The following is a 20032-nucleotide window of genomic DNA, read 5'->3' as shown; positions in this document are numbered from 1 at the left end:
GGGAAGGGGAGAGGGGAATGGAAGTAGGGAAGGGGAAAAGACAAGGGGGAAGAGGGAGAAGGGGAGGGGGAGGAGAGGACAACTCTATTTTTCTACCATTCATTAGGCTAATAGCTCATATGTCATGCTTTGTGCCAAGGATTGTTATGTAACTTGTTAAACTGTAGTTAGATTCTTATCATCTATTTTATCAGATATCTTGTTTCATATTTTGTGCCATAGAAACCCAATGACCATCATCACTTCAGTGGACAGCCATCCTTGGAAACCACATCCATTATATCGACAGATGCAATGAAAGAAAAACCTGTTCACAGTGAAGAAGTTTCGACACAGTCTGTCGCGGGAGATGCTGAACGTTTTGCTACAACAAGGCCTTTGCATTTGAGTATGACACGTGTACTGATTGAGGCTGGTAATGATTCGAATTTTGGCAGTTCACCTGCCTCATCTCCTTCAGGAAGTGAAAGTAGTTTAGTACATACCGTTCCACTTATGAGTCAGGTGAGTCAAGCTTAGTTTCTTTAGCTGATTTAAGTAATTAAGGGTCCTATCATGTAATGTCAAAGAAAGGATTTACAAAAGAAAATTTTGCTTGAAACTCAAGTTTCTGGTATTGATTCTTGCAACTAGTGTACTGTAATCAACACTTTACAAGTCTGTTATTTTGTACTTGTGATACTGGGGGGATTTTATATTAAGTGACCTTGCTCATAGAGTATGAGATTGCAAAGGTGGTTGTCATAGCCTCCATGTTATGCAATTTCACGTGTGTGTGTGTGTGTGTGTGTGTGTGTGTGTGTGTGTGTGTGTGCGCGCGCGCGCACGCAAGTGTGTGTAGATGCAGCAGAAGAGGGAAGGGCAACAGTAGTTTGGTTGACATATGGATGCAAACGCACAGTGACTATGCTTATCAATCTCAGGCCGGTAGGAAGCATTTCAAAAGTGGTCCGGCCTAAAGCGCGCTAAGAGGGTGTGGTCTAAAATAGCGCCAAGAGAGCAGTTTTTAATTTACTTTTGTTTCAATTATATATAATATTTATTTGATTATCACCTACATTTTCAACAGTAAGTTTTGTACAACCGTCAGCTGTAAGAAGTACAGTCTTTGAAAGATGGTTTGGTCAAACTGGACCTGTTGATATGGCCCTAAAAATAGGCCTTTGGTAAAAGCTCACTCTAGAAAATGGCCTGACCAGCCAGACGGCTCTTACGGCCCTGTATCTCAGACAGAACCACTAGTAGGGTATACATAGACTGAGTTTATTACTCTAGTAGTTCTGTCTGATAGGCAATGAGCGATTGTTTCTTCAACAATCCATGTGAATCCTAAGGGTACAATAGGGCTTTGTATTTGCAGATACAACAGTTCCTTGTGGTGATCTCTATAACTTTCACACTTATATGTGCACAATCATATATGAATACACTAAGTCTAGTGAACATGCCCCTGCAACCATAGGCTTTTCAACTTGTAGTGGGTTTTGTGTTGTTGTTACTGTTGTTGTAGTATTATTGTTATTGTTGTTGTGTGATGCGGTGGAGGAAGGGACTTAAGGAAAGAAAAGGAGGGAAGGAGTGAGGCGGATTGTCAAACATGATATTTAACTACATTAGTTTGAGGCAATGTAGATGTTTGGCTTCGTGTTTCAGTTTTGTCTCTGTATCAAGTTGCATGCGATTATTTAATCCGGATGTGATCTCATGAAATTATGTAGGAGCAAACTCAGATGTGTATTATTGCGTTCTCTTAGGAACAATTCATTCGTTTATGGAAAACGATGTACAGTTTTCTTAATGACAATGATGATTCACATCAGACTTTATTCAGTGCGGTAGCTCGTTGTGGTAATTTATTACTGCAACTTGGACAGAAGAAGTGTTCGGATAACCAAGATCAAACTGACTTGAACGACGCAGGTAAGGACAAAGAACTGACAAATGTTAGAAATAGAGGGAAAACACCAGAGCCACTGCGTTGTTGGTCTCTGTCATTCAAGCAGTTCTATGATGCTGTTCGAATGGAATCAGTCCTTAGCGAGTTTTTTGTGCAAGATTGGAGCTTTCGGATGGTTTCACGAAATCCTGATCCTGGCCACAAGTCAACTTAGGAGCGCAATGACTTTCTATTGTTATCAATTTTAGTAACAAGTATTTCTTTGTGTTTAATAGTAATGATCTTCAATATTTTTATTATTAAAATTCGCCAGTAACAGGCTTACCTATTGTTCACGTGAGTGCTCGATTTCACCGGGATGTGTTGGTTTGATAAGTTGAAGTTTGATCTGGCTTTTGGGCGTGCACTGCTAAAGGCATACCAGTAGTTTGCTCTATTTTTGCAAATACCTAATTGTAGAGCACTGTTTTCTGGACATCGTTCAAGGCATTAAATAATGTACTGAGTAATGACCAATAGGGGTGAGTAATCGTTGCCTAACAGACTTGTACATTGGTTAATTAATTACAAAGTTTTGGACACTAGATTCATAGGGTAATAGTGTCACTTTGATGTACGTAGTGGTCTTAGACGAGAAAATTTTATCTGCTAGTGATACGTCAAATGTAGATATTTTGCTGGCAGCCTGCGGGAATCTGTTATTCTTACGTCTTTCTTCCGGAATTGCGTCTGTTTAGAGACTAAAATTGTAATTTGTGTCATTTTGATGCTATAGCTGTCTTGGTAGACAGAATGCTCGACGGCTGTTGAATAACATCTCCAGCTATCTAGGAGAGCAACTATAATTGAGAGGAAGTAGGTGACAGCAGGAATCATTTTCTATTCTGACTTGAGGACCTATAATTTTGACATAACTATTTGAAACACTCTTTACCTTCACAGCAGTAAGGCCGCTATTTGTTGCATGTCTGTTTCACATCATCCGCATGCATCGGAACGACAGGGCCGCACTGATTTCACCATTACGCCATGATTCATGTCATGCGCATGTGCAATACGACCGGAGCACGGTCAGGCCTGGGCAAGGCCACTGGGCTTGACGCTTATTTTCGCTTACTGAGTAATGTCTGGCACTCCGAAGGTCCCTCACGTGGGTATATAGTGAGGCTCAAGGGTACCGGTTCAGCAAGTCGATCAGGAAGCGAGCACTTCGGCTTTTGGGGCCCTATGACTGAAGAATATTTAATTAAATAGGATCTCCAACAAGTCGAAAGATAGACATGGAAGGAACAATGAAGCAGACTTTCGAGATAGATGGAGGAAGCAACTGTCTGTAGTTGTACAGTCTTGCAACTCTCGAGTGATTTCTAGGAAGTTGTCAAAGTTGTCTACGATGACTTTACATAGAGATAGAGACATTCAACATTTTGTCCATTGCCTGGTCTTGTTTTGCATAAAGTTAGCGCTTAACTTTTGTTAGCGGTAGGCGTTCAAATAAAACAATCTGCCTCTGCTGAACGTAAACTGACCCAATTTCACCCTTCAACGTGATTTTGGTTGTCAACTCTGGCTTGGTTGGGTTGGCTTGCAAGTTGGTTAGAGCGCGTAACAAATACACAACGTTCAGTTTCAGCATGCTGACATTTCATGTTCAAAATACTGCTTAGGATTAATTACTACTTGAAGATTTGTTACTTAACGGTTTGTCAATACTAGAGTGACAACTAGAAGCAGCGACAAGACCAGCTTCAAAAATGTGGGCGATTTAGCGCCGAAATTCAATGAAAGAGCCGCCTCTCAACACCTGCATTTTTTCGAGTAGGTACCGAGTTGTGTCCTAGCTTTTGCAACTCTGGAGTCCGGGCAGTTGCAGACATTTCTTGAGTGGAGCAATGTTGCAAGAAATTGACAAAGCGATAGTTTTTCTTTCCAGTTATTTGTACAATAAGCTTCCTCGCAGAAGAGTTGACCAGCTGGTAGAGTTCTTGAGGATTGAGATGAAGGCTGCTTTTCGGCTTCACTGGCACCCTCAAAATCCTGAATTGGGTACAGCATACCGATGTCTGAAATTCGACGAGTCAGTCGATCCCATGGTCGCGCGTTGCGCTAGAAAGAGTGGCATTCCAGAAAACGAAATTCTAGCCAGCTTGCCAACCGATCTTCACGTGTGGGTCGATCCAGGACTTGTCAGTTACCGTACCGGTGAGACGGAAACGGTTCATTACCTCTTTCCTGATCAAAAAGTCGAGTACACAGAGCGACCTATTCCCAGGTCTGCGGAGTCTAGTCAACTTTACCACGACCTCTTGTCTCGTTTCACGACGAACTTCAGCCTTTCGGTTAATAAATCGATGGCCAATAGCGAAGGAAACAAGGTTTTTCGGCACAGCAACGCAGAAGAGCAGACGGTGCTAGAGATGTTATGGTCACGCCGTAGAATGGCTGGTTTATCTCGTAATGAACTCAGATTGGGATCTGTGTGCATGCTGAGATACAGAGGTGAGTATATTGTATGAAGTGTAACGAGCCCGCTTGCATAATTGACTACTATATGTATAGAAATAAGTGATTTCCTAATTTTTCGATTTAGTTAGAAAGCGACTCAACGATAAATTCTAAATTGTTGGTAGTCCACTGTAACATAATTTATTGATCAGTCTTACGTACCGGAACTCGTCAGTGCATGCAGCATTATTACCGCCTTGGCTGCCCTTCATCGCCTGAAGACACAACTCAACTAAATAAATCATGCAGCAAAATATACGTGTATTGTATGTATTAATTAACATGCAGATTTAGTGTCCTTTGTCGCAAATGCATGCTTGAAGGGTTCTCTTGTAGAGGCTGTTGAGCACCTTACGTGTCATTAATTGACTGTAGCACTTCATAGGTAGAACAACATGGGAGGTCTGTTCTTGTAGTGAAATTACTAAACCTCGTACGTGAGCTATCACCTACATTGCTCGAGACGCAATTTGTAGAGAAACAGTTGTTTCTTACATAGCAACAGGAAGTTTTAATTAACTAAAGCAACTAAATCAAGTAAACCTTATACGAGTTCGAAAGATTTAAAGCAACAACTACTATCAAAGGCAGCGGTGGGACCAAAAATGCGTTTAGCGGCTCATTTTCGAGTATCACATTGCGTGTGTGTATATATATATATATATATCATCTAGCGAACACGTAATGAACCATGTAAACTGATCTTGCAGTAGGTTGTTAGGTAGATTGCTCGCATTGTGGTGTGTTTGACTTGAGAGATGTGTGTTTCGACGCTTAGCATGCATCTAGCTAGTTCAGAATGCGCCAGTGTTTATTAGAATCCGTTGGTGAGATCACACGAGTTTGTTTAGACAGGTATTTTCTAGCTAGATATCCGAATGTAATAAATATAACTGACGTATAGCGTTTTCTCACTACTACAGGATGTCTGAAACACAATACTTAATTGGTTTGGGGTTAGCTAACCTGCATTATCACTTGTCTCTTGAGAACATACCTGTACATAAATTATGTGCCATTCGCATCCGTGAAAAACAGCGTAACAATTGATTATGGAAGAGCATGGAGCTTTGGCTGTCCGTGGACAGAGGCTGCAGGTACCCTCTATGGCGGTAATGAACAGCAGTGGGGTTGGTATCGGCACACAAACGCAAGAACGTCGTTTTTGTCATTCTGAAGTTTTTCTTTCACTCCCCGTCATTCCAAACCAGACGCGCTTGATCTCACCACCAGCAGCTGTGAAGCTTCAGCCACTCTGTTCGTCCTCGGCGTGCTTGTTTGTTCGGGTTTTCTAGCAGGAGCTGGCCAATTGAAGTACTGCAAATATTTGCAGGAACTTCCTGGGAAACACCAGCAGATCGACGCCAGTAGTCGTAGCAGCTTTTCGTTGCGCTGTAACGCAATGATTTGTCGACGCCGCCTGGCTATCGCTGCATACTGCCGACGACGAAGAAGTAACAAGAGCCCATCGAAGAGTGCAATGTAATACACACTAATTGCATGCTAATGTTGCTAACCATGCTTGCTAGTCTGGTTAGTGCTAACCAAGAATATGACACCTAAATGCTCTCAGGAGGTCTGCAAAACGGTAGTTATCTATAATTAAGTTTGCTAACCAAGGTCGCTAACCCTAGTGTGAAAACGCCAGTAATGTCCTCACTGTCAACCAACAGTCAGCACAACACGCGTAATCATGGCTTACAACCTGCGTAGTAGTGTGTCGTCTTCACAGTCGTGCAGGTAATGCCCTAGGTCCAACGCAGAGCAACCTGAACAAGAACATTCGTGACTAATTAGCGCTCCCCACTACTATATTCGCTGTTGCCACGAATCTAGGCTATATCCGTGTTTAGTGACCATTGTTCCAGCAGATTGATAGCTGCATTGTCTTGCACGCAAGTGCAACTATTGCGAGTTTGCATCCGTTCCCATGTTTGCTAATGCAACACTCGAAAATGAGACGCTAAACGCATTTTTGGTCCCACCGCAGCTTTTTATAGTAGGTATTGATTTAAATCTTGCGAATGCGCTTAAGGCCTATTGTACAATGTCATGTTTAATTAATGAAGGGCTTTACGTAAGTGCTCTACACTCTAGGTAGAGCTTTAGCGCTGTAATTACGTAGGCGCCACAATTGCTAATGACAGACGAAAGATTAAAGACATAAAGAGCTAGCTGTCAATTGATCCTAATTTCAGCTCCTCCTAGGCCAGTTCAGTACCACAGTATTTCAATTCTTCATACAGTTTTGCCTGCCTGCAGGCTAGACCATGCGGTAATAACGTATGCATCGTCCCAGTTCGTTCTTGATACGGTACTGTTGTCGCTCTGCCTGATTAGATTATTGATTGTTAGTGAATATTCCGTTGAAGACAAATGCGCATTTTCAAAGATGCGGATATAGGCGAAATATCTTGCTCGTATCGACGTCGCCAGGAATAAATGACACGCTACGTGCGCACCGTCCGAGGTCAGGATTGGGCATTAAATTTGGCAAAGACCCGACTCTCAGGTGTATAATTGTCTAGGAGAAAAGTGCTCCGCAGCGAGTGGAGGCTAGAGCCACATGAGTCGGACATCAAAACCATATATATACGATGTTGCTCTCATCTAAAATATACCCCGTCGGTACAATTTTCGGACTGATCGAGCAATGTGTCTTGCGGTTTTGCGTTGACAGACAGACAGACAGACAGAGGCTGAAAGAGGGAGTTGACCTGGTAGCAGTTATTTATAGCATTACAAATTTTCTCTTGTCTAATGAAATTATTTATTGCTTAAGTTAATGACTACTAACTTGATAGGCTGACTATGGTATACTCGTATATAATGTAATCACTTCTAGCAAAATCTATTGAGATAGTTAGTCTAGAATGTTCTAGAGCCCATCTGTGGTAGCAGAAGCAGAACTTTATTGCAATCTGACCAGATAACATGCATAAAGGCAGCAGCCATCACAAATATTTTTCTTACTATATACGTCTGGGTGTGAGACCCTGCACTCTCTTCGATTCCTTTTATCAATGGTGAACCACGCCTATTGTAAGAGGGGTTTAACCCCCTGAACCCCATCTGGATCCAGGCCTGTAATCACTTTAGTCTCTAGTGTCTGTTGTCACTCCCTCATGCATGCATGATCACATTCTGCATGTACGACCCTGTGGTTAAATTAGAAACGTTTCGACTTATAACTATCTCTCTATAAGAATGTTGTTTGGTAGGTGCATGCTCTCAACTTGGATTACTAGTAAAACTAAAGTTCGTAGCGGCGCTATATCACAGACTCGTAAGGCTGTTTTATATCTAATTAAAGAGAATCTAATTCAAAGTATAAATATGACAAGTAATAATACATGCAAGTGCAGTACGCTAATTAGCAAGATTATGTTTCGATCGATCTGCCTGTATTTATGATGCCTGTAAGCTGAGTTGTATTTACTTTTTAGATACGAATAGCGACTTCTACTTGATGGATAAATCTGCATCTGCTTACAACCACTTCTCGTAGAGTTAGTGGAAGTAACGTGCTAAAAACACGCTACTCTCGGAAAGTATAATGCTACACTTATAGCTCAGCATAACTGTAATTTATTAAGCGACTCATGATCAATTGCCATTTACTGATCTTGATATTATATACTCTAGATTTCTATCATTATTGACTTGTTTTATTAATTAAAAGTTTTCGGCTCAAGCTCTAGAGATCTAGTATTTCGTTTGTCTTCTAATTTGAACCGTTTTGCTAGCATCACGAACCGATGCCCATGCAGAAAATAGTTAGATTCATATTCCACCACCCGTGAGCCGTCGGAAGCGAGACTTGGAAAGTCATGTTACTGTGCGAGTAGCGCAGCACTTCCAGTTTGCGCTGTGGCTGGGTGTGCGTGCGTGTGTGTGTCTAGGTGTGTGCGCGTGCGCGTCTGTTACTCAAAATGTGTACGCTTTCGTTGCGGTCAAAATGACCCAATCATGAAGCATGTAGAGTATTCGCTTTGTCGCACGTATATGTACTGTCGGCCAATCACAAACCGGTAAGGGTTTGAAAATCTTGAATAGAAGAATCGTTACAACGGCCAAACACGAAGGCAATCGCTGACACCAATTATACGGGAAGTAAAATTTTAACGTTGACGAAGTAGGTAACTTTCATGTCCCCTAAGTCTTAACCCTACAGTGTTGCAAGGGCGCAGGCCCTCACACACACTCTTCACGGCACGTGACGGCTTGCTGTTTTGGGCGCAATTGGGAAAGGTGCCATAGGAATAGGTGCACAATACTCACAATACTCAGCTCAGTATTGATATCACATTAGTGCTCCAAGCACTTACAACTAGAAATCCATCAATTGTTCCTAGCTACATGTAGAACTATAGTCTCTAGCTAGCTAGATGGTATGCGACCACTTCCATTTCAAATTAACGAAGGGCCTGCATTTACCTCCTCATTGTCAAAAATACTGGACAGCACCATGCAAAGTGACAAATCGATCAACAATTTGGTCAACTACACGCTGTCGGTGATAGAGCCAATCTCTCTCCGTCTTTGTCATTCTCCAGATTCATTGTCATCCGATTGTCAATCCTCCAGAATGACAATCCGGGAGAGACTGGCTCGAGTCTATAATATTATGTAAGTGCACTTGCATGGTGTGCCAAACCATTCAATCGGTTTTGGCCCGAAGATCTGTCTTCATCAGCCCAAGACCGATATACGTTTGTCTCTCATATCAGCGACTAGCAAACCAAATGAAGACCGGAATAAATAGAGGGAATGCGCATTTTCATTTATACTCCGAGCAGTCACTCTAGCTGGAGGTTGCTAACTGGCTGCAGCTTGAGTCAATTACACTTGTTACATTGTAGGTTCAGCCGCTGATCCGACAATCGAGGCTCATCGTCATGTGCAAACATGGCTACGCCCCTGCCAGTGAGAGGAATCTTCACTGGCAACACGTGAAGGCAGCTGGCTAAGCCGCTGGTTAGGGCATTTCTAATAGATGTTCCTGTACGTAATAAATATATCCTACACTATAATATATATATATATATATATATATATATATATATATATATATATATATACACATATATATATGTATATATATACATATTATTGATGTTTGTAGCACACTAAAAGGTACAGTTCCCAGGGCAACACATACACGAACCTACATAAAACAAACAAACACACACAGACTAAATAACTTCTACGTAGACACTAGAGTCTTTAAGGACTTGTACGAACAAGTTATCAAATTGTGAGACCTAGGCTTGCGCCTGTACTCTAAACATCCAACACATTTTACTATGGTATTACTTGAATACTTGCACCGTTTTAAGAATAACAGTTGTTCTTTCTTCATCTTGTCTGCTGCTTCCACTAACCAGCTGCCCAATCTATCAGTTATAGAATCTCTATCCCGCATTCCTAGACCTCTGCGAATTCCTCTCCTGTACGCTCTGTTCACTGACCTAACAGTTAAACATATATATATATATATATATATATATATATATATATATATATATATATATATACACATGCAAAATGCATTTAATGAATGTGACCGTTCATCGTTTTTGGAGCGTGTCAAGGAAGACTTGCCTGATTTATTTCCCTATGTGCAGTGGTGTTACACAACTATAGGAGAATTAAGATTTGGTCAACATCGTATTTTGTCAACAACTGGAGTGCAGCAAGGTGACCCTCTGGGTCCTCTGCTTTTCTCGCTTGTAGTCCTTCAATTGTTGGACACCATTGGTCCAATCGATGGACTTTTCCTTCACGTTTGGTATCTTGATGACGGTACCTTTGTTGGGACCAGAGACGCTGTTTCTTCGTTCTTGAATTCATTGATTAACAATGGACCGTCTTTTGGTTTAAAACTCAACCTGAAGAAGTGCGAAGTCTGTTGGCCGTCAGGTGATCAATCATTTCCTAAGTTTCCATCACAAATCCGCCGCATCTGCATTGAAGATACCGTAGTTGAGCTGCTTGGGTCACCCGTCTGTGGAACGGATGATTTTTACAGTGCCATTGTAGGCAAAAGGGTTGACAGTGTGCTTGAAAATCAAAGCTTTCTGCCAGAATTGAACAACCCCCAAGTCGAGCTTCATCTACTTCGCAGTTGCCTCAGCCTCTGCAAAATCAACAATCTTCTCAGAACAGTTCCTCCGGGCACAACTGATCACCACTGGACACGCTTTGACACCGGGACACGACGTTCTCTAGAACTTATAACTAAGACTTCTCTGCCTGATGCTTCTTGGCAGCAAGCTGCTCTACCAATGCGCATGGGAGGCCTGGGGTTGAGACAGGCAGCTACAACTTCGGCTGCCGCTTTTCTTGGTAGCTGTCAAGCTTCTCGGGAGCTTTCAACACGCCTTCTAGTCCAGAACAAGAAGTTGCCTACACATGTGTTAGTTCCAACGTCACCAATGTTTGTCGAATCACCTTGTACGCCGATATCCATCCCAGGTGAAGAAAACGCCCTTGTCCGCTATAGACAAGTTCTGGCTAGTTACGGCGCGGACGGTCATCCTAATAACTCGTCTGGTGAGTCTCAACGTGTATTACAGAGGCAGCTGGATGACGCATTGCTCTCCACCCTTAAAGACACAAGCAGTCTTCGAGACAAGGCACGTCTCAACACAGAGTCGTCAGTTCATGCTGCAGCATGGTTACGGACCATTCCAAACGCTAGGTTAGGCCTATCCATGGCTCCGCATGAATTTACAGTTGCTCTGAAGCTATGGCTTGGAATTCCGATTATTTCTCCTTCACAATCAATACGTTGTTCCTGTGGGCGTGTAATTGATTGCTTTGGCGACCATCTTCTTGGATGTGGTCACGGTTCTTTACGTTCTAAACGCCACGATGCACTGAGGGACATCATATATCACGCATTACTGGTGGATAACGAAGGCGCTCAGCTCGAGCAACGTTGTGGTCCAGACAGCAATAGCCGCCCTGGAGATATCTTTCATCCAGATTTCGCTGATGGACGACCAGGTTATTTCGACGTTTCGCTAAGAAACACCATGCAGCCGGCGTACGTCGCTAAATCCGCCATTTCTGCTAGAGCCGCTGCAATGGCTGGTGAAGAAGAGAAAGACCATCGACACGACAGCGAAGTCAATGCGGCAGGAGGTTACTTCTACCCAATAATAGTGGAGTCTTTTGGTTTGTGGACGTCTTCCAGTCTTGCCACTTTGAAGGTTATCGCGTCCAAGACCACAGCAAAGAGCAGAATAAGTTTTAGTAGGGCAGTCAGTAACTTACTGCAACAGCTTTCAGTTCGCTTATTTCAGTTTAACGCACGTATGATTTGCACTAGTTTGCGATTTGACACTGAGTTTGACATTTGGGATTTGCCAACTTTGGCAGGGGACGGGTAGTTGTTATCTGCAATAAGAATATATATATATATATATATATATATATATATATATATATATATATATATATATGAGCTGTTGACGGTTGTATATATATATATATATATATATATATATATATATATATATATATATAGCTACATTTTTCGGCTTCGCCCGGGTGCATTTAATTGTGAGGAATTACCATGAGAGTATTTTGTCTAGAATGTTAGTACGTTACAGTAAGATGTTCTAAGTAATTAGCAGCGAGTATACCATTTACATGCAATTAGATTTCGTATGCCGCTCGATCGTTAGCTTTGGATAGTGACAGCTGGCTCGATCAAGTTGACGTCAATTTAATTCTAATTGGCGAGCGAGTAGCTTTGTCATCTTTTTCCTGTTGCAGTGATAACTTTCGTCGCCTTGCCTTTGCCGAAATAGCAGACAGAGAGCGCTTTTTGGGAGCATTTTGACAGAGTACAGGCGGGTTTGCTGTAATGACGCGAGCGTTTGTGATGCCACAATAAATGTGCGACGTCACAATAGGTGACATAACATCAAGAAGTACAGATGAACGCAGACTACCGCAAACGTCACCAGTTGCTATTCCAAAGTCATATATATCCAAAAGTAGCGCGTTTAAAGGTGAAATGGCATTGAAATTCGTAATACTTCGCATCGTGGTTCTTCAGAAGGCTCATCTCTAGCTGAAGAAGCGAGCGTGACAACACAGCTTCCCTTAATACTACAGAAGCAAAAGTTTCTTAATCATTTTATACTAGAGGTATTGTACGAAGCAGCAGCGTCGTTGGTGTGGATACCTTTAGATTGTTGCTAGATAACCTGTACGACAAGTGAACAACGTCAAAATCTTTGAGCAGAGATACATGTAAAACTGATATGCCAACGTAAGTTACTAACTATCATCACAACTGATGTCTTAGTAAAATCTACATTCAAATATGTTTATCACATAAAGAATGTCTACGCATGTTGTCATGCATCTATATTATATCTCCAACTAATTTTGTAAGTTGCCATGACCATGTATGTGCAGCCTAGCCTTTCCTTTATGTAATGTGAATGTTGCTGTTAGTGCACTATATGCTGTCCACTTGCCCGTTTTGCAATGTGAGTGCTGCTGTTAGTGCACTCTGCTGTCCACCTCGTTTAGATGTGACTGCTAGCATCCTGTTTCCTTTGTCTTTGCGGCGTGATTTTTTCTTCTCAAACAACCAAGACGGTTGGCGAAAGGCAGCATGGGCTACTAGAGCTTGCTGGAACTCGTTGGCAAGAGCAGACTGTTGAGCTGATGTCATATGAATATCATGATATTCTCTCTGCAACAAAGAGAGTATACGGCCAGAGACTATAGAGTTATATCTGCTAGTACAGCATCTAAACGTACACGCTCACAATTCACCTCATGACGTAGTAAAGGACAAATTCTATTCTCTATTCGTACATAGTTTGAAGAAGAAGTTTGAATCGCGCTCTCGTGTGCCAAGGCAGTTTAGCTATTGCATGTGCACGCCCTACTTTGCAGAGAATGTTTGCAGCGCGAAAAAAAGCAGAGCAATTGATCGCAATTATATATTTGGATAGGCATAATTAATCAATTAAAGAAGTTTAGTGAATTTTTTAATAATATAAACTGTGGCACAATTTCAAGTTTGCATAGGCGAGCCTATGATTGCAAATCTCCAGCGTGTACCATTAATTGACAATATGACTTACTGGTGTTCCCAACTCGTACGAGTCTTTGACAGGTTCATGAGGAACAACCTCGGAAAGTGCAATAACACACTGTCCTTGCCACTGGCTTTTTGAAATATTTTGCGCGTCAGAAACACTCACAACAACATATCTATAATAAAAGCCACGGATAATAGACAACTGAACAATGCAATCTGCATACCTCATGACTACAAAATACCCTCCCTACAACATACAAGAACTTTGTACAGTTCCTACAAAAAAGCAGCATTACTACAGTGTAAACTTATACCTTCACTGTTAGTACTGCAACTCATGGCTAAACAATTTACTGCTACTATCATTTATGAGTACACTGTAGCAACAGAAATCCTTGCCTGATAGTAACCTGACGCCTTGAGGAATGACCACAAAATGTGACAGAACTGAGAACTAAGTGCTTTTATTAGGTGTCAGTAGCGGATCCAGGGTGGTACCTGGGCGCCTAGACACCGCCTTTTTTCAGGTCGTTAGTAAGGACAGGAAAGCAAAAGAGCAGAAGAAGTTGGTGCTGATAGTCCATCAATTCCGCGATGCTGTTGACAGCAGAATACACACCAGCTGAAGATCCAAAAGATCAGTATTGTGAGCGTACAATCACAATCGCTTTCCTAGACCATCTTTTGAGTCAACTAGAAGAATGATTCCGCAGGGATCACCTGTCATGGTAGAACTTGCAAGTGTGCATGCCACTGAACCAGCAAAGCTTTACTATTATGATCTTCCCTCACAAGATAACCTAAATATGAAACTGCTTCGCTAGGAATCTAAATGGCCATGGAGCAACCATGAGGGAAACGTTCTTGGAACCAAGAGCACTATCAAACAATGTGAACATAAACTATTTCCTACCATCCACTCTATCAATTACAGGGATCATTTGTACACTTTCTGTAACCAGTTGTACCTGTCAGAGCAGTATCAGTCACCTGAATAATCTCAAAACCACATAAAGTCTTACAATGGGTCAAGAATGGCTTAATGAACTTGCACTTCAACTACAGATTATGATGCAATTCGGATGAAGTTTGCTAGAAATATCCTTGCAGAATGTCGCTCTTGAACATACTGAACAGTATAATTAATGTATACTATGCTAGCCACCAACTGGATCCAGGCCAAAAAAAGGGTGGTGCAAACTAGAATGGTTGGACAATTTACACCACACTTTTCTGGCCTGGATCCACAACTGGTGATAATCCTCAGGTGTACAATACTGAAACTCATAAGCAAGCACTGAATACCACCAGCCTTGTTCTAAAATAGTAATAAAAACCCTAAAGCAGCTGGTTTGTTATGGTACATTGCATAAAAATAAAATCGTATATGCTGGCTGAGCAATTTCAGAAGCAATCAAAGAAAACTGCACTTCCTTACACATTAAAATACATCATACATTAATCCCTGTTCACATTCATATTTACTTCATTGTTTATTACGTTTACTCATAAACAGTGCAGTACTAACAACATTGCACATACAGAACTGTTTGTTGTCCCAGTAACAAGCTGGTGACTTTGCATACAATTCAGAAATTCTCATATATTCCCGTACACAAACAAATCTGTCCTTGCAAGTTCCAGTGATGCTGACAACATGCAGTTTGATTTAGATGCAAAAAAGAATTCAACAACGTTCATTAGTAAATTAATATTAAATAACAAATGAACAGCTGCTACACATACAAACAAGCTACAAACAATACATGTCGGGTAGACAAACCTCCCAAGTAGTTCTTCCTTTGCCATTGAGAATTCGAATGACTCATCAACAACAATACAGTTACTCACTTCATACGCCTACAAAATAGAAAAATACAATAATATTATTTAAATTTCCTGCACGAGAAAACACTAATCAAAATGGTTTATTTGCTGACTGGTGTCCTGTGTGTTTGATTTAGTCCAGTAACAGAGCAAACAACATATGGTTTAAGAGAGGACGGTGCTGCAGTCTCCACAATGTGTAAATCTCTGATGCAATGCACAGTCACCAATAGAAAATGTGGCAAATTGAACTCCACTGTCACATCAACATATCCAAACAGAGAACAGATAACCTGACATAAAAAATAGCAAAAATTACAGCATTCAAAGTTAAATGCAGTTCATGTGCCACTACTGCATGTTAGCAGCAATCTAATAAACATATAGTTGCACACAGCTTACATTGTAACATAAGTCATTTCATTCTTCCCTCGATCTTCCCTGTTACCAATTTGCTGTAATTAATGTCATGCGTGCATCTGTCCAACATGACAGACAGCAAAGCAATAGTCGGCTTTAGCAAAATAAAATTAAAAACATTAAGTCCCACAACTTGACAAACAAACAAGGAACCAGTACAGTATTTCTCTAAAATTACATGTATGAGGCTCAAGATGATTGGTGGTTTATGTTAGTTGGCATGTTTAACACATGCACAATGCGAAAGTCACAGCTATGGAAATATTTGCTTTTGATCTGCAAAAAGTTCAAACCAACGATATCAAAAACAACATTACTAAAATGAGTGACAGTATGGTAATTCACATCAGTCGTTCACATGGCTAAGAAACTGAGTCAACTATAAACGAGAAAAGAGGTCATTGATGGTCAGCCTGTGACAGTCAAACATCCTAAATTGCTTGGATTTGTTTACCGATTGAATGACTAGCATCAGACAAAGTAGATGAAATAAACACAGCCACAAGCAACTACTGACAAGTTTTGGCATAACATAAATATACAAAACAGAGAAAGTGGAGACGAGAAAAGCTCATAATTCCATGTTGTACCACTGATCTAAAGTATTCTACAAGAACCTACTTAATAAAATTATTAAACCTCAAAAGTACAACTGACTGTTTTCTTGTTGGTGCATTTGTGAAGTCATTATGGGACAGAATCGATGCAGAATCCACTTACCATGAAATATATACAGTACTTATAGACATTGGCACAGAAATGTATGCAGTTTCTGTATACATAGTTGATGGCAATAATAAAGAACCATCTGCATGTATAACAGATCTAGCTCCTTTTACTGCTTCCATTGCTTTTAATTTAAAGAACGCCTAGCACTGTTCAGTGTAGTCAGTCTAAATTACTTGAGTTTGATGTCAATTGGCAGTTTTAGCTCCCCAACCTGAGAAGTCAGTATTTTCTCAAGTTCCAACTCCTGTGCACTACTCTGGAAAACTTTGGGCCTGCCCTGACCATTTCCTGGGGCCAGGCTCAGTTTGAAAAGCACTGACATGTGATGCCAACTGAGGCTGCAAGGGGCCGTGTACTAAAGTCCCACATCTATCCTTTGCCTTCAACGGGATACTAGCTATATAACAATCAATAGTCTCAGAACAGGATACCAGTAATAGCTAATCTGCCTGTGCGAAGAACGGGATGGTGAGCTAGTCTTAATACAATACTATATGATGTTCATTGTACTATATGACCTTTCCCCTCCAGCCAAAGATCAAGCATTAATCTATTCTGATTACTTCTGAGTCGAGAAAAGCAAACACAGATTAACCTGCAACGCAAGGTCCTAGATGTTTTCATATCTCATACAGATCTGATGATTCCCTACTGAACTACGACATAACACCACTTGCCATAAATACCATTTTTCAAATTACAGTACAAAGTCAATTAAACACTTGGTAGACACATTAAAAGCAAAATTCAACACTTTGACAGTTACAGGTGAGAACTTGCATTCAACTTTTCACATGTACGTTGCCATATATGCAATGGCAAAACACTCCAGCTGCAATTGAGTAAGTTACTCATAAACCGTAATCCTTAAGTTAACAAAACACATAAAACCAACTAAAATAATTTCTACTAGGAGCTTTAGTTATGTGTACTACTTCTTAAACTGTAGAAATATGTTTGTACCTTGTCAGTAAGATCATACCAATGTGGTTCACGGTCAGTCCAATCAACTTCACAAAGGTTGAGACAGACTTGTCCAATAAAGTCATCAGTAGTGATACGATCATAGTCCCACACACTGCAGTGCAATTGTGATTGAGGTAGGCGACCATTGCTTACTGAAAATGTGAACATTTCATTGTATAAAGGATTGAGGCTTTTCATAACAGTCCGACTCCGCTGCTGATTATCCATTCCAGGAGCTGGTAGGACAGCAAAGCAAACATAACTACAAACAGAAAAATAAACTATAAATATCACACACATACCATTATTTACATACGCTGTACTATACAAACAAAACACAACACACACGATGTCAATGTCGGTCAGCATTCCGATTTCAACAATGGACAGTGAGAGCAGAATGTAATTAAAAACAATTCAAAATGTGTAGTGACAATGAGGTAGGCATGGGCCACTACAAATTAAATCAGTACACTACTGTAAATACCAAACATTTTGTCATGCAAAATTCTTCATTACAAAAGGTTGTCCCAATTTAAATTATTATATTATAATGGAATACTATAGCAAAAGCAACTTGCAATCATTTAGCAAAAAAGTAACCAACTCACAATTTAGACTTAAACACATTAACTTAATTGACAGTCCGCAAACGCATAATTCACAGACCATACTACATTGATCTACGATGGCTTTAGGTAAATCTCTCTATCTATAAAGTCTGATCTGTCTGTCTGTCTGTCTGTCTGTAACATAATTCACGCCAAAACTGCCCTAAAAATCGCCACAAAACCGTGCATGAAGACTGCATTCCACACCATAATGCAATGCATGCTTCGGTATTTATTTAATTTGGCAATTTCGGCAAAGAGTCTGCCATGCCCAAATTAAATGTCCACCCAAATTTAATGCCCATTCAAATGTTGGATTAGTTTCTTCTGAAACATTCAAAACAGACATTACTAGTACTATTAGTATATGTACTATAAGCACATTTATATGTTTGCCAAAAATCTGGGCAACTGTTAGCACTTTGACCAAACAAATAAAATTGTGAAATTACTACTACATTACAACCTCTTGCACTTTCTCTAGAAAGCAAACATCAGCTCCTCGCCTATTGTTTATGCCTCCGTAGAGATGATTGCACAAAAAGCGAATTGCAGGTTCAATCCCAGTAGAAACTGCAATGAGAGCACCTTTCTGGCCGTGTGGGTGACTGTCAGAGATCACAACTGTCACGTTCTCGGTGACAACCAGTGCCACTGATCTCCTTTTGCAATGAAAACAGCAGCAGTAGTATTCGAGTACATCTGTCGCCTACTTGTCGAGAATTGAGACGCCTTTGTGAGGCAGCTCTCCAGAGCACAACATAAGTATCATAGGACTTTGACACCTAAACCCAAGAATTTGAACTTCCACATCGCATGTCGCGCTAATCAAAAATGGGGAGGGGCTGGCTACGCGAGACTACTTATGTAGTAGTAGTTTAGCACGCGCCGAATGATATGATATGCGTCTAGTACTGTATGTATTTAGTATGTGAAGGTTCCTGTAAACCACCTTAAGCCGAAAATTAATGTACGCCGTAATAGCAGCAACCTAATTTTGCCCAAAATTTAGATCGCCGAACATCTATGAAATTAGAGTAATGGGAATTTGTGTTAACTACCTTTCCCGGGTGAAGAATGGGCTAATGAGCTAGTCTTCACTAAATTACTAACCCCACAACACACTATGGTGGGACCTAGATCAGTCGCTGTTCTTGCTGTCAAAACTATATCGGAAAAGCATCTTCGTGCCATCTTATTAGCCACCTGATGCACATTACAGTAACTTTTGCATAAAACAGGCAACTGCATAACACAAAAGATAAAATCATTTGTCTAATTAACACTAAAAATAGAGACACAATACACCAGCATTAACACTTTGCTACAAATAGAGCATGAATAGTTTAGTTTCTTTCAATGCTATCATTTAGTTAATCAGCTTGGACAAAACGTTTGCAGAGTTCATGCACACAGTGAGTGTAGTAACTTGGGAATCTAGCTTGTCTCACGTAATCAGACTATCTCCTCCACCTACATTCTTCGAGAAATGTGTCCGCTGGCAGTCGCACCAGATGGTGCTATCGCCTACTGTATGTGCTAAAACATATCATTGGTGACCACTAAAGTTTAGGGGTAGAGCACATCAAGGCTGTTCACCAAACCATTACCCGCCAGACGGATGATGGCAGAGATGGTCTGACTACGCAAGACTAGGAAGCTAGCATGCATACCTTTAAATTCTACTCCATAAAACTTTAGAAAACATAGAAATCACAATGTTCTAGTAAAATTGATATCAAAATCTGCTTTTGAGAAACGTATTCATGTACAACTCGATTCTCTATCAATGAAACGGTTGATTGACTTACGGGTCTGAGCTGTTGGACCTCACATCTTTGACTTCCAATCCTTTACATTGAATTAGTTTCACAATCAGCAACTCTCTGTCGTCATAGTAACGCAGTGCTAGCTGAATTTCTCCACACGTTCCTGTGGTCCGAATTATACAGCCACTAGAGTCCAGCTGCTTGAAAAGAGTCTCCAAAAGCACTAGATTACCCT

At 40.8% G+C, this 20032-nt stretch overlaps 3 protein-coding genes across 5 annotated transcripts in view; 2 read left to right on the top strand and 1 right to left on the bottom strand.

Moving 5' to 3' along the window:
* The window catches only part of LOC134180681 (TBC1 domain family member 9-like), a 47847-nt gene extending 45626 nt beyond the window's left edge, over positions 1–2221 (top strand). For both annotated transcript variants that reach the window (XM_062647859.1, XM_062647860.1), the window contains exons 26-27: positions 223–504; positions 1755–2221. In XM_062647859.1, the coding sequence (XP_062503843.1) occupies positions 223–504; positions 1755–2111 (639 nt within the window). In that variant the 3' untranslated portion in view covers positions 2112–2221. The remainder of the gene's footprint in view (positions 1–222; positions 505–1754) is intronic.
* Positions 2222–3753: 1532 nt separating this feature from the next.
* On the top strand, positions 3754–8091 carry LOC134181613 (protein Tob1-like). The gene is made up of 2 exons (XM_062648879.1): positions 3754–4396; positions 7849–8091. Exons 1-2 carry the CDS (start codon positions 3790–3792, stop codon positions 7908–7910), a joined length of 669 nt encoding a protein of 222 aa, XP_062504863.1. The 5' UTR covers positions 3754–3789; the 3' UTR covers positions 7911–8091.
* Positions 8092–12627: 4536 nt separating this feature from the next.
* LOC134181408 (synaptotagmin-10-like) overlaps positions 12628–20032 on the bottom strand; it is a 13631-nt gene continuing 6226 nt past the window's right edge. Inside the window, exons 3-8 of one of the 2 annotated variants that reach the window (XM_062648684.1) lie at positions 19840–20030; positions 17415–17679; positions 15416–15595; positions 15259–15335; positions 13519–13648; positions 12628–13121 (exon numbers count right to left, since the gene is read on the bottom strand). In XM_062648684.1, coding sequence (XP_062504668.1) covers positions 12882–13121; positions 13519–13648; positions 15259–15335; positions 15416–15595; positions 17415–17679; positions 19840–20030 — 1083 coding nt within the window. In that variant the 3' untranslated portion in view covers positions 12628–12881. The remainder of the gene's footprint in view (positions 13122–13518; positions 13649–15258; positions 15336–15415; positions 15596–17414; positions 17680–19839; positions 20031–20032) is intronic. The other variant, XM_062648685.1, reaches the window with a different exon arrangement.

Source organism: Corticium candelabrum, chromosome 6 (assembly GCF_963422355.1).
Source record: "Corticium candelabrum chromosome 6, ooCorCand1.1, whole genome shotgun sequence".
In the NCBI taxonomy this organism is placed as follows: domain Eukaryota; kingdom Metazoa; phylum Porifera; class Homoscleromorpha; order Homosclerophorida; family Plakinidae; genus Corticium; species Corticium candelabrum.
The sequence above is the reverse complement of the archived record's forward strand: the minus strand, read 5'-3'. Positions and strand labels throughout refer to the sequence as shown.

Coding starts and splice junctions, on each gene's coding strand:
- LOC134181613 (XM_062648879.1), top strand. CDS start 3,790: ATGTTGCAAGAAATTGACAAAGCGATAGTTTTTCTTTCCAGTTATTTG. Junction 4,397..7,848: donor GTGCATGCTGAGATACAGAG/GTGAGTATATTG, acceptor TTTACTTTTTAG/ATACGAATAGCGACTTCTAC.